The 12,692-nt window shown below is 37.7% G+C and overlaps 1 protein-coding gene across 4 annotated transcripts in view; it reads left to right on the top strand.

Annotated features, from left to right (window-relative positions):
• Positions 1-11,498, top strand: part of LOC121354082 (interleukin-5 receptor subunit alpha-like) — a 58,388-nt gene extending 46,890 nt beyond the window's left edge. For all 4 annotated transcript variants that reach the window (XM_041468435.1, XM_041468437.1, XM_041468436.1 and 1 more), the window contains 5 exons: positions 1,143-1,279; positions 2,778-2,922; positions 6,707-6,794; positions 7,969-8,056; positions 10,275-11,498. In XM_041468435.1, the coding sequence (XP_041324369.1) occupies positions 1,143-1,279; positions 2,778-2,922; positions 6,707-6,794; positions 7,969-8,056; positions 10,275-10,397 (581 nt within the window). In that variant the 3' untranslated portion in view covers positions 10,398-11,498. The remainder of the gene's footprint in view (positions 1-1,142; positions 1,280-2,777; positions 2,923-6,706; positions 6,795-7,968; positions 8,057-10,274) is intronic.
• Positions 11,499-12,692: the final 1,194 nt, after the last annotated feature.

The following is a 12,692-nucleotide window of genomic DNA, read 5'->3' as shown; positions in this document are numbered from 1 at the left end:
ACCCCTGCTTCTTCCTCTTCTCATGGCTCATGTCTCCTCAGGGTCTGTGGTGTGTCCCCACCCTCAAAGGCTGCTAGAGCAAGCACAGCAGCTGCATGGACCCGTCGTGCTGACACTCACCCTCTCTGCCTCTCTCTGGCTTTTCTCATATTGCAGCCCTGTCACCCCCAGACCTCACTGACCCTGTCTGCAGAAACTTGCCATGCAATTCTGCCTATGCTGGGAGGGATTTTTCAGAGAACTCCAGCTGGAGTTCCTCCTTTCACAGAAATGCAGCAGCAGCTGAGAAAGACTGAGGGGGCCTGAGTACTGAGCACACACTCAGGAGCAGTGCTCTAAAACTTGCCATTGCAAAAAATAACTATAGATTTTATTATATTAATCCAAGGCTGAAATCCTGGGAACCCAAACGTCCCTTATTTCCAATACTGTATTTCCTCCAGAGCAAGTGCTTGCTTGCTCCTCTACAGGAGAGAGAGAGATATTTCTTAAGTGTCTGCAGAAATCTTCATGTATTGAATCAGAGAAATTCTCTGGGCAACAGGTTGTTCTGAGAAATTGTGGACGCCCCATCCCTGGAAGTGTTCAAGGACAGGTTCAATGGAGGTTTGAGCAACCTGCTCTAGTGAGAGGCGGCCCTGCCCTGGGCAGGGGATTTGGAGCTAGATGGTCCTTAAGGTCCATTCCCAAACCCTTCTAAGATTCTATGAAGAATTTCTAAGTGCCCCTTCTGTAACCCCTTTGTGAGAGATTAAATTCCATTTTTTTAAAGTAATAATACCAGTACTGTGGGTAGACAAAACCCACGTATCCTACATGACATGGAGCCAATAGCAGACTCAAGGTCTCCTCAACACCAACACTGGCTCTGGAGAGCGTCTTCTTCTCCTTCCCACTCTTTCTGCCTTTCCTAGAAAGATATGTGAAAAACCCCAACTACATCCCTTTGTTTTGAGGCACTTACTGAGCAGCAACTTCAAAGAAAATGTGTCACTCACTAGAATGTCTTCTTTGGGTGGGGCAAACTCTGAAACACTCAGCTGTGTATTTTAAGAACTGATGTACTTTCATTTGTTTTACATCTGTTTAAATAGGAGAAAGAGCATGAGGTACAGAAGGTCTCTGTGCTCTTTATTTTTCAGAGAAGCTGAACCCACCAATCAACGTCTCAGTTTTGACTGAAAACACAAGTATTAAAATTCATTGGAAACCTCCACCTACTATTGGTTCAGCAAGGAAAAAGTGTTTTTTGTACCAAGTGAAAATAACAGATCACAAGGTAATCAGTTTCCCTGGTAGTACACTTAGTCTATACGACATAACTTCCACAAAAACAAGGCATCCTTCGAATTAAACAGAATTTAATCTCAAAAAAACTTTAAAGAAATCCCATTGTCTTTAATGAATAATCCAATTTGTCTTCCTGATAAAAATGAAAAATCAGTACATTTTATAAAATCTTTCAGAGTCAGGCTTGCATTGAAGTGAATTTGAAGTTTTTGTCTCCTATATTAAATTTGAATTGTATATTATTATCATATAGATCGTATTGACTTTTTTTTACAGAAAAAGAAGTATCATCAGAAAGCTAGGAATGGTTGTCAAGTACCATGGAAAACAAGATTAGAATTTGAAATTCTGGTTAAGTCTGAAATCAACAAGGCAAAACTCAGTAATAAGGAAAATCCTATGATTAGGAAATACAGGTCAAATATGTCAACACAAAATAAGGAATTAAAATATAGGAGTCATCACAGAAGAAAGAAGGTTGTGGACTGCATGGAACCACAGACTGAGTCAATCATTCTGTGTTAGGCAAAGGTCAAATGTTATTCAAGTGTATATGACCAGCATGTCACATGTAAGATGCAGGTTGTGACTAAGTTGCCCATCTAGATGCTGTTTCCCCTGAAGTTTCATATTGTGCTTTGGGTACCACAAAATATTAATAGACACCAGAACTGGAAAAGCCTTAAAGGGAAGAGAAAGAAGTGACATGGTGCACAGAGTCAAATCCACACCACATCAGTCAGTATGAAGAGAACAGATCATACTTTCCTAACACCAAAGAAGCAAAGATTCCATGCTTCTCCATGTATGAGATTCATACTTTCTACTTCTTTGCAGCCTTCTAGCATCACTTTTAACTTCTACAAGCAAGAACTTTCTCTCTTTCTTGTTACCTCTAAAATTTTTTTTAACACTGTTTATTTATAGAAGTTTGCTTCAATATTTAAAAGTGATTAGGGATTATTTAAAGATCCCTCTGCTTTAAATTCCACCATTTCATGTTTGGACTTGATCTTTTGAAGTGATGTGCTTTTTTTTCATAAGGACAATTAAAGATGTTTCAGGATAGCCACAAAAACAGTGGAGATTCTTCAGCTGAAAGAAGAATTTCATTCTAACAAAGAAGCAAGTGTAGCACACTACCCACACAAAAATCTTGAAACTTGCAGTTCCATAGTTACTGTGTTCATCCTATATGTAGTGTGATAAAAAATGAAAGGGGAATCAGTGTTTTCAAATTCCTAATGTCCTGCCATAAATGATACCGCCTTGCATCTTATCAGTTCCAGTCTCTCTTCATGTTCAGTTCTGAGTTTTAACACACATCAGATGAGAGTCAAATTGTATCTGGACAAAAGAACTTGTTCTGAAAAATCTCTTCCTACTAGTTAGAGATGTAAATAGTGGTATTTGACATCCCTAGTTTATGTCTGTTTGAACTGCAATGCAAAATATTTTAAAGTAATCCCCTAAACCTCTCTTGATAGATTGCAAATGTCACTGCAGAGAACTATAAGTATCCATTTCATAAACCAGCAAAAAGATGTGCAGCACAAGTGAGGGTAAAGAAAGAGATTTGCATAGCAAACAAGATCTGGAGTGAATGGAGTGAACCAGTAATTATTCACGATGGTAAGTTATGTACTTACTACTCATAACTGTTTTCATGGTTTATGTTATTACCATTCCCTGTATTTACTTCATTATTGCCTCTCTTCTTCTCCAGGCTGGTATTGGGGCATAACTGTACCTAGGGGTCCATGGCACACACCAGGCTCACGCGGCTCTGCTGTAAGGAGAGTCCTTAGTCTGAATTCTACTTCTGTGGTCTTTACAGAACTGCTGTCCTGAGTTAAGTTACACCCAACTCTCGACAGCCTTTAGGAAATAATAATGGTCAGCAGCTGACTAGGTCCTAACCCCATCATCCCTCCACCCTGTTGCCTTGCCCTGCAAAGGATAGCCCACACATCTCTAAAAATACTTTCAACTGGAGTTAGTAAGCCAAGAAATCCACAAAAGTCCTACCATTCATCAAACCATACAGCCTTTAAGGACTAAGTCCAGAATGTCCCTTATTACACCCATGGAATAATTTCATATCTGACAGAGATGGGAAATGGTTTAGCTCTCATTTAAATATATGTGCTCTGGCCCCAACAGCTCACACAAGCACAAAGTAAACAAGAACCTTGCAATACTTTTCCTTCAACCTCTATGAAGAAAACCCCTAACATTGGTGTGCTTTCCATGATGAGAAAAAAGCCTCCACATGCAGAAGCTTCCTGCCATCAGATTAGGGAGAGGGGAAGTAGTACAGTGTGTGTCGTGAGTGAGTGTCGACACACAAAAAAAACCCCAAAAAACAAACTATAATACTATGGATGGTAAAACAAAACAAGGTGAGTTTCATTATTTAATACAACAGACTGTATTTTGGAATATGTCCTCTTGATCTTTGAGCTTCAAATACATATTTTTCTGAGGACAGGAAATACCAGGCGAGACATTATTATGTTTGAATGGATTGAATGTAAATTCACTTATAGAGTTTACTGGATACTGGATGCCTGCTCTGTCAGATGCCTCATTGAATCCCACTGGTCTGCTGGAACCTTTCTTGGCCTAAATTCATTCATTTAATTTCAAAAGCATTCCACTTGTGAAATATCTGAAGAAATTGCCCTTCATTTTCATTGTGCTGAAGGAGAGAAATTTTCAGGCCATAAGAGTCTTGAATTCCTCTTTAGAGATTTCCCTTTCTTCTCACTAAAGACTGAGAGAGCCTAGGACCACTGCATGGCCTGGAAGGGGGCTGCCTGGTCTGTGTGCCTGGCAACAGGCCAGACACATCTGATGTGTAGACAGGGGAAATCAGAAGAGATCCTCTGGGAGGAGGTATGTAGATTTACTCATTCCCAACCAGCCTTTCAGCAGAAGAAGGAAATGGCGTTAAGCAGTCACCCACTCTGGTTCCAGCCTACCAAACCTTGCTCTCAGCATCTGCCAGTCTCCTTTAGCTGTTTCCAACACTACTGCCTTCCCAGCTTCCTTTACAGCTGTTGTTGAGGTTTCAGAATCACAGCATGTTTCCTCCACTTCAGAAAAGTTTATGATGAACAAGACCCCCATGGCACATAAGCTGTAATATCTGCATGTGTTCAGTGCAGCAGGATGATTTACCCAGGAGCATACTGCACATGTGGTGCAGCAATTTCCCTCCTTCCTACTCAGGAAGGATCAGTGGTTTTTATAAAATGAATCTGTGGACATATTCCATTGGAGGGTCAGGTGCTCAGCTAAATCTCTTTACATACCTCCTTTCATTCTGAGACAAATTTTTCTGTCAATTTTACTCTGTATTCTGTGGAAATTATTCTATTTGCTTCTAATTGGAAACATGTATAAATGGATATTGTGCACGTAACTGGAAAAGAAAAACATCCATTCTATATTTTTGTTTTGGAATGTGTCGATTTTTCTGGTGTTACAGGATCTCTTTCTACTGAAAGTCTTGAAGAAGCATGGCATGACCTGCTTTCTGTTTGCATCTCCTTGACATTCTATTGTTTCATCTAGGAAATGTGCAGCATTTCTTTAATAGGGCATTTTAAAAAGGCATTTTAGCCTTCATTTAAAAAAAGCTGAAACATCAAAATGAAATAACATAATTCAAAACATAACTAAAATATTTGTTCTGAAATGTTCCTTTGACATGAAAAGAATTTGCTAATTTTCTCATGAGGAAAACATTAATTCTCCTTTGGAATTAGCATATGCCCTCAAAAAAAAACCTTCACAATTTAACCTGAACTGAGCTGTTTGCTAGAGAAACTTTCTGCTAAAAAAAGAAATGTTTAATCAGCTTATTCATATGTAGAAACTTGAAATAATTGGTCTAATTTTTAGAGCTGATGAGCATTCATAGATCACTTTGAAGTTTGTAGTAATTCAGAAGTGTTCTGCATTTTTGCAAACCAAGCCGCTTGTTTTGGTTTCAAAGTTCTGTTATTTCTGTCAAACTTAAAGCATTTGCATCTGAAAAAAACACCTGAACAAACCCCACCATGAAATGGTCTACCCAAAAGAATATGTGTGCTTCTTTTTCTTGCTGCTTTCCAAAATGCAAGAAGTAAGAAAGCAGGAGAAGCAAACCTCTTTGTGGTTCAGCTGATGATAAGAACAGGACTTCCTCTTCTCCTGGGTGTGTGCATGATAGAGGGTTAGCAGAATGATGCAGAGAAATTACCACAAACTAAAAAAAAAATCTACTACACAGTCCAGAGGTGGTTCAGAGTAAGTTTTCTGAGCCCTCATCTCAGACAGCAAGAAGAAAGTAACTTCCTTTTGATCTTAAAGTGAATAAAGAGTGGTTTTGTACTTTAAATAAGGCATATTCTTATAAGTTCTGCCCACAAGTTTCTGAGTTTTTTCTTGGTTTCCTATGAAAATTGTGGAAATAAATGGGTTCAAACTCAGAACTTTTTTATACTTGGATTTTTAATCTAGATTGATCCTAAAACCATTGTTTAACTGGCCTCAGACTTTAAATATTTTAAGAGCTGTCCTTGCCTGGTTTTCTTCAAAATACTTAGTTAAAACCAGTCCAAACTAGTTGTGGTTCTGAAGCTAGATATTAAACAAGAAATAAAATTTCCCAGAAAACCATTTCTGAGTCAACCAAATACATTGCTATTTTGGGTATTTTGGAGGAAGAAATGGAAGGTACAGAGTAGTAGTATTTGTTGAACAATATAAATATGTATTGATGGCATTTCTTTAGCACTATGCCAAGCAGGGCTAAAAAGGTAAGTATAATAGAAAACAAATGCTGCTTCTTGAATCAAAAAGAATATTTTGCTTGACAAAATGCTTTTATTTTCATTTTGCCTTCAATCAGTTACAGGTGTGAAGTGGTGAGGAGGCAGAAATGGGGGACCCATGGTGTGTGGAGATGGGAGGTGGCAGCAGTAGGGACTCAGGAGCAGCTGGAGCAGCAGCAGAAGTACCAATAGCAGACAGACAGAGGGTTTCATATCCAGAGGAATCAAGGCTGTGTGGAAACATCCAGTGGCAGGACAGGCCATGCCCAGGATATGAGACCAGAATTCCAGGAAAAAGGAGGGAACAGAATGAAGCAAGAGGAAGTGTTGGACAAAGACAGCAAGGCTGAGGGCTAAAAGGCAGAAGGGGAGGAAGGAAAAGTGCTGAAGCCCTTTTCCTCTAAAAAATGTCCAGGAAATGTTTCTTTAAATCTGTGACAGTTCAGGAATAGAGCAATATTTATGAGTCCATATGTAATTCATCAATTTCATCAATTTATTAACTATCCTTGTCTCTCCCATATAATTAACATTACTTTTCCCTCTTCTTTTTCCTTTTTTTTTTTTTTTTTTTTTTTTTTTTTTTTTTTAAGAAAAGACAATGGATATCCTACTGCTAAGTCTCGTGTTGTTTTGTGCTCTGGCTTTCCTTGGAGGTCTGCTGATACATGCATGTAGAAGGTAGTGTACATTTCTGATGATTGCATAAAATTCTGGTGGAAGAGGGGTCAGGATGAGAGCAAACCATAAAATGGATAAAATTCAAACACAGATTTTCTCAGGAAGCAGTTAATTGTGCTTTTCCAACTATTGTTCTAACAAACTAGTGCTTGATGTTATGACCTAGTGTAAGACACCGGCACTTGTAATTCTTCTCTTACAGCTCCTACCGCAGTCCCCCACAGATGCAGTCTCACACCTTACTCTCTGATGCATTTCTGCCACTATAAATGAAATTTTTTAATCTTATTCTGACAGCTGACTTTCTATCTTCAGTGTGACTTTACCCCATGCTTTCACAGGTTCTGCATTCAAGGCCACCTATATTAATCAGACCAGAGATGAACTGCGTGTCATGCTGCCCAATTTCATTTCATAATCCACGGGTGTTAGGAAAGCAGTCTTTCACTCTAAGCTGGAGAGTTTACTAGAAATAAAAGAGGGAAGTCAGGCTAGTGGAATGAATTTCCTTTGCTGTACTATTAATACCATCAGTATAGCAAAGTGACAGTAGTGGCCCCACACCCACGAAGAGTTAATGCTGCTAACTCTCTCTATGCTACTACTTTTTTGTCTGGCAACATAGCTTTCCTATTGACATCTGCATATGGAAGCAAAGGCTTTCTTGAACTGAGAAATAAACTTGTCCAGGATAGAATGATAACTCAAGATACCTTAATATTTGGAAGGTGCAGTATGTAAGTAGAGCCTCTATTAAAAGTAAACTTATTATTTAATTAGAAATTAATCATGATTCCTGATTTGTATTAAAGAAATTATCAATTTTTAATTATGGAAAGAGTGCATAGGAATAATTCTTTAAGCTATAGACACAGTAGCATGCCACAAGTTATCACTTTGCTTGGAAATATTATTTGAGTAGAAATCATAGGGTTTTTTATATACAACCAGTCCTTTTAAATCTCTTGCAGGTTAGAAACCAGTTAGACTAAAGAAGAGCTAGGGAAAATGTTGAGAAAAGTGTCTACAGTGAAAAGAAACAAAAAAAAAAGTTTAAATGGCTTTAGAAATAGTAGATGCCTGTCTTAGAACTGGAATATATATTACAAAGCATTAATGTGTGATCTGTTCCTGCAGACAAGAATAGTCGCGTGCCTGTATCACTGTCTTGCAGGTACAGATGCCTGGAAGTTTTAACCACACCTGTTCCACATCCTTCAAATAATATCAAAACGTGGTTAGCAGATGAGACTCACCACCAGGTAGTGTGTCTTTTTTCTCTCACCACATTGACACGCATGATGTTACTTGCAATCAACGGTACAACATTGCATTTAGAGCAGCATGTAATTAAAACAAAACAAAACAAAACAAAAAGCAAAAAACAAAAGGTGTGTACAACATTTGTAGTGAAGCCAGAAGAGAACAGAATACCTTGTGGAGGTTACAGCCCAATGGTGTCAGTACACAGGATGGAGTAAAAAATCCTCACTAAATCCCCACTAAAATGCCTAGTGTGCTCCAAGGTGTTTCAGCGTATCCACACTCAGTGGGCCAACATTTTAAGGAGTGATCACCCTGAGTCTCTGAGGAATAGTCAGTTATGGGATGTTGTAAATGTAAGCATGTCAGCCAGTTATCAAGGGGAATTTTCTGTGGCGATCTGCAAGTCACTGGCTATGCAGCAGTAAGTGTGCACATTCTAATAGCAGGAAGGAGGAGGCTGCACAATGCATGCAATAAAACCTACCCCAGCTGTGCCCCTGCTTCAGGACAAAGCCACAAGCAGAGGTGTTTACTTTGGAAGAGCTGATGCACTATGAGCTCAGGTGCTTGCTTATCTCACGCCGGATTACAAGTCTTTAGTCAGCTTGGCAAAACAAGGACTAAATATTTACAGTATTTAGTGACTGTTGTTAATGGAGCTCCTTGGCTTGCACATTCAGCGTTTCTTATTGCTGTCCTTGTGTGAGTTGCAGGGAAAAATGTGCTAGTCAGGCAGTAGTTTAGACCTGTGTAACTTCAGAAAAGCTACACAGAGAACTGTGTGGTAGAAGGCACAGTAAGATTGCTTCTTACCTAGTTCTGCAACACAGGAGGAGAAGGCACAGGTGTGCCCAAATTAGGGGTTTTTTGGTGGAAAATACCATTGAAATAGAAAACTGTAATGAGGATTTTCTCTGGTTTGTGTGCTCAAAATATTTGTTCAGAGCTTCTGCAGGATTTCTGTAAATTTTACTCTATCCTGCCATATTATTGTACTTACGCTGCAATATCAAAATATCTTCTAGTAAAGCATTCAGCAATTTAACTAGGAATTTCCATTGTGTTCCCTTATGCTGTTTTCTGCTGTTTTCTTTCCCAAGAGAAAGATGTATGCATTCCAATATTGTGTTTTGGGGATTTTCTTAATAATATATCTAAATGATTGCAAACTCTGACAGAAACCACAGATCATCTCAGTCCAGGAATCATAATTTGAGTTGTGAGGCAAGAGGAATGTGTTGTTTTGTTTATTTTTTCTCAAAACAAATTTATCAGGGAAATGATGTGCATATTCTACATAATCAAATGACAAATTAAGAGATTGAAATGTTTTGAACTTGCACCTGGAGCTCATTCCACAAGCCTTTGTCTGGGTCCCAGAGCAGACTGTGCTCCTCTTCTTCACTACACTCATATTCCCAGAAAAGCTCAAGAGCTTCAGAACTGGCTTGAGGCCAAATCTCTTATTCTCAAGATTCAGAATAATTTCTATGACACTTCTGGTCAATATAATTTGACCAAATTTGGTGCTAAAGGTGACATATTGACCCTGAACTCAGCTGGTTAAAGAGTGTATTTATCACATCTTCTATGCTAAAGTCCTTCTCACCCATTTTTTTACCAGTAATTGTGAACAAATTAACTATAATTTAATATATAGTTATAGATAATTCCCATTGTGGCTATGAATATGGGCTGCAGAATAAAGAATCATCACCATTAGCTTTATATTCTGTATCTCCCTTCACGTTAATACTGTGTAAACTGCTGTGTAGGGGTCTTTGTATTCAATATATAATCACACAAAACCCCCTATATTTAATGCTGCTGACAGAGAAAGAAGCATTTTCTGTCCCCAAACTATTACAAAACCTTTGACAGAAGACTTCAGCATAGCTGGGGAGTCATTGTCTACATGATAGCAACAAGTTACTGGGATGACACTGTGATCTTTTGATTCAAGAGATTGTTGATGGTACAATGGTCATATCGGCCTGGAGAGTGCCAAGAAATAACATTAAGGCTCAGAAAAACTAAACCAATTTTCCTGTGAGCAACCTTAGTTTGAAGGAGTAATTAATATACCCTTTGTATTAGAGTTGCAACAGAGTAAGTAATCTGTACTAATCCCAGATATATGCCCAATAAATTGAGTGCTTGTAAAAATGCACAGAATTTTTAAATTTTGTGTATAATGTAATTTTTATCCAACAGCAACATATTTCAATGCAAATGGAGATGAACTCAGAGATTACTCTGGAAACACCAGAAGAGAACAGAGATGAGAACATTCAACTTCAGAAATATTTGAAGGAATTTGTGTTAGAAGATCTATAGAGATGACATGCCTTTTTTATCTGCATGCAAGTGTACCTTTCCATGAGGTGGAAAATATTCTAACAGATCAAAGAACACCTGATATGAGAGTTTGTCTGAGCCAAATAACTTGTGCTCTGACAACATGCAACTCTTAAAATTTGCTTTGCATCACAGACACAAAGCAGTATTTTGCAGTTTGTCTCAAAAAAACTGATCTTCAGACCACTAAAATTAGAGCATCTCAGAAAACATGAGAGGTCATGTTATTGAGGTCCACTTGGGTTCACATAATATTGAGGTCCACTTGGGTTAAAATGAAATGAATATTTCATGATGCTACAATAGCTTCCAAGCAATGTCTGATAGATCAAGACCTTTTGAAGACTGGCTGTTCATACAAATCTCATACTTGCTATTCAACATCTGATTGAAGTGGTCATGAGAAATGGTAGAAGCAATAAATGTTTCTGGAAACAGCAAGAGAAACTTACAAGTATTCTCTAAAACTGAAAACAAACAAAAAAAAATCCCCTTCTGAGTCACTGAATTGTGTAAATACACATCAACCAGAAAGGAGAGACACGTGTGAAGACAAGGTCTTTTAATGTTGTAGACTTTGCAGTTGGTAAAATAAGTAAAATAAGTAAAACTTGAAGAGAAAACTTCAGACGAGGTAAAGAAAACAAAGTTTTCTGCTGTATTGTGATTTTTTAAAGTAAGTTTAATTCAGAGAAGTTATAAGTTCAGAACTGACAAATTTTTGCTATTTATTTTTTCCTATCCTATTAAAGAATCTTTCCTACTGATTCCATGAGGTGATGAGCTATGCTAGTTCACTTTCATGTATACAATCAGGGCAGATTATTCTAACTCTTAGCTAGGAGTGTGTTTATTTGACTAGAAGAAAATTAATTGATTTTGCAAGGAAGGCGTTTATTTTCTGAAAGTGGGAAATCCAAATCAATGATGGACATAATTTTCTGGAAGGTTTGGAAGATACTTAAAAATTACTTGCTTTCATTACTAGTAATATTTTTCCATGTCAGAATAATATGGATTGGAAGAAATAACAATATAAATATTTTGATTGTGCATTTGAAATATAAAGTTTCTAAGATACACTTTGTTGCTGACCCTTCATTTACCTAGATGTGCGTTTTGTTTTGGTAAAAGGTTCACAATAGAGAAGATTACATTGTTTCTCCTTTATTATTAAGAATGGCTGGTGACACGTGGAAAGCTCAATTTAGAAATGTCTGAACGATAAGAGGACTATAAATTACTTGTTTGCTGTAAGATCAGGTAATGACCTCAAAGGAAAAATCAGCTTTAGTAGGTAATGTGACATTTCCTCTTGCACTGTACTTTTCACAGAAGGTAAGGGTGTTCTTACCTTTGGACATCAGTGCTCCCCCCTCCACACCTGTCAGTCTGATGCTCACACAAACCATCAGGCAGATGTAAATTGTAGATATCAGGTAATGAGTCAAGTTTCAGTGAGACAAATCCTGTAGTATCTCCTCGGTTTTGTGTGCTGAGGGGAAAACCCTCAGTCAACATAGCAACTTTTCTTTTGGATGATCAGACACCATCTCTGTGGGTAGACGATACGATTTATCCCATGGTCCAACGTTCAGACATGTTTTCTCAAGAAGAGGGGAAAGGATTCCTTCTTTCTGATAAAAATCATTAGAGGAGACACTTACAAAGCATCATGAACTTAAAGATTCCTTTCTTGGTGAGGATATAGAATGGATAAAATTAAAAAAATCACAATATAAGTGAGGTAAGAGGGGCAGGGGAGAGCTACACTGGCCACTCACATCTGGAACACAGACTTCATAGAGTGAAATCAGGCCACAGGGAATATTATATTGTTCATTAAAATATATATTTTTATACATATATTTTATATCGTTTTGTCTTGCAGTGCTTGAAGTCCTAAAGCAGTGCCAGGATTTAAAATAAGACAGGGAATATAAAGATTAAAGGAATTTTATTATTTTATCTGAAAATAGAAGAACTAAATAGAATTCTTTCAGATTAAAATTGCTCTTTTTACAAGAGGCCTTGGTCAATACAAAGAGCTTGCCCGCATGAACATGACAGCCTCCAGAGACACATCACATAAAACATTATGATAATATCAGTTGTATTGAAAATGAATTCTAAAGTGTAAATTTGATAAAACAAAACCCATGATCTGGAACCTTCTAAGAAATATTTGACCAGTGTATTCCCAAATGGTATAACTTTTCCTTAAAATAAAATAATATTCTAAACCTATCCAACACTTCTTCTCCAATAGTGGAT

Source organism: Pyrgilauda ruficollis, unplaced genomic scaffold, assembly GCF_017590135.1.
Source record: "Pyrgilauda ruficollis isolate IOZ18807 unplaced genomic scaffold, ASM1759013v1 scaffold22, whole genome shotgun sequence".
Taxonomy (NCBI): Eukaryota; Metazoa; Chordata; class Aves; order Passeriformes; family Passeridae; genus Pyrgilauda; species Pyrgilauda ruficollis.
The sequence above is the reverse complement of the archived record's forward strand: the minus strand, read 5'-3'. Positions and strand labels throughout refer to the sequence as shown.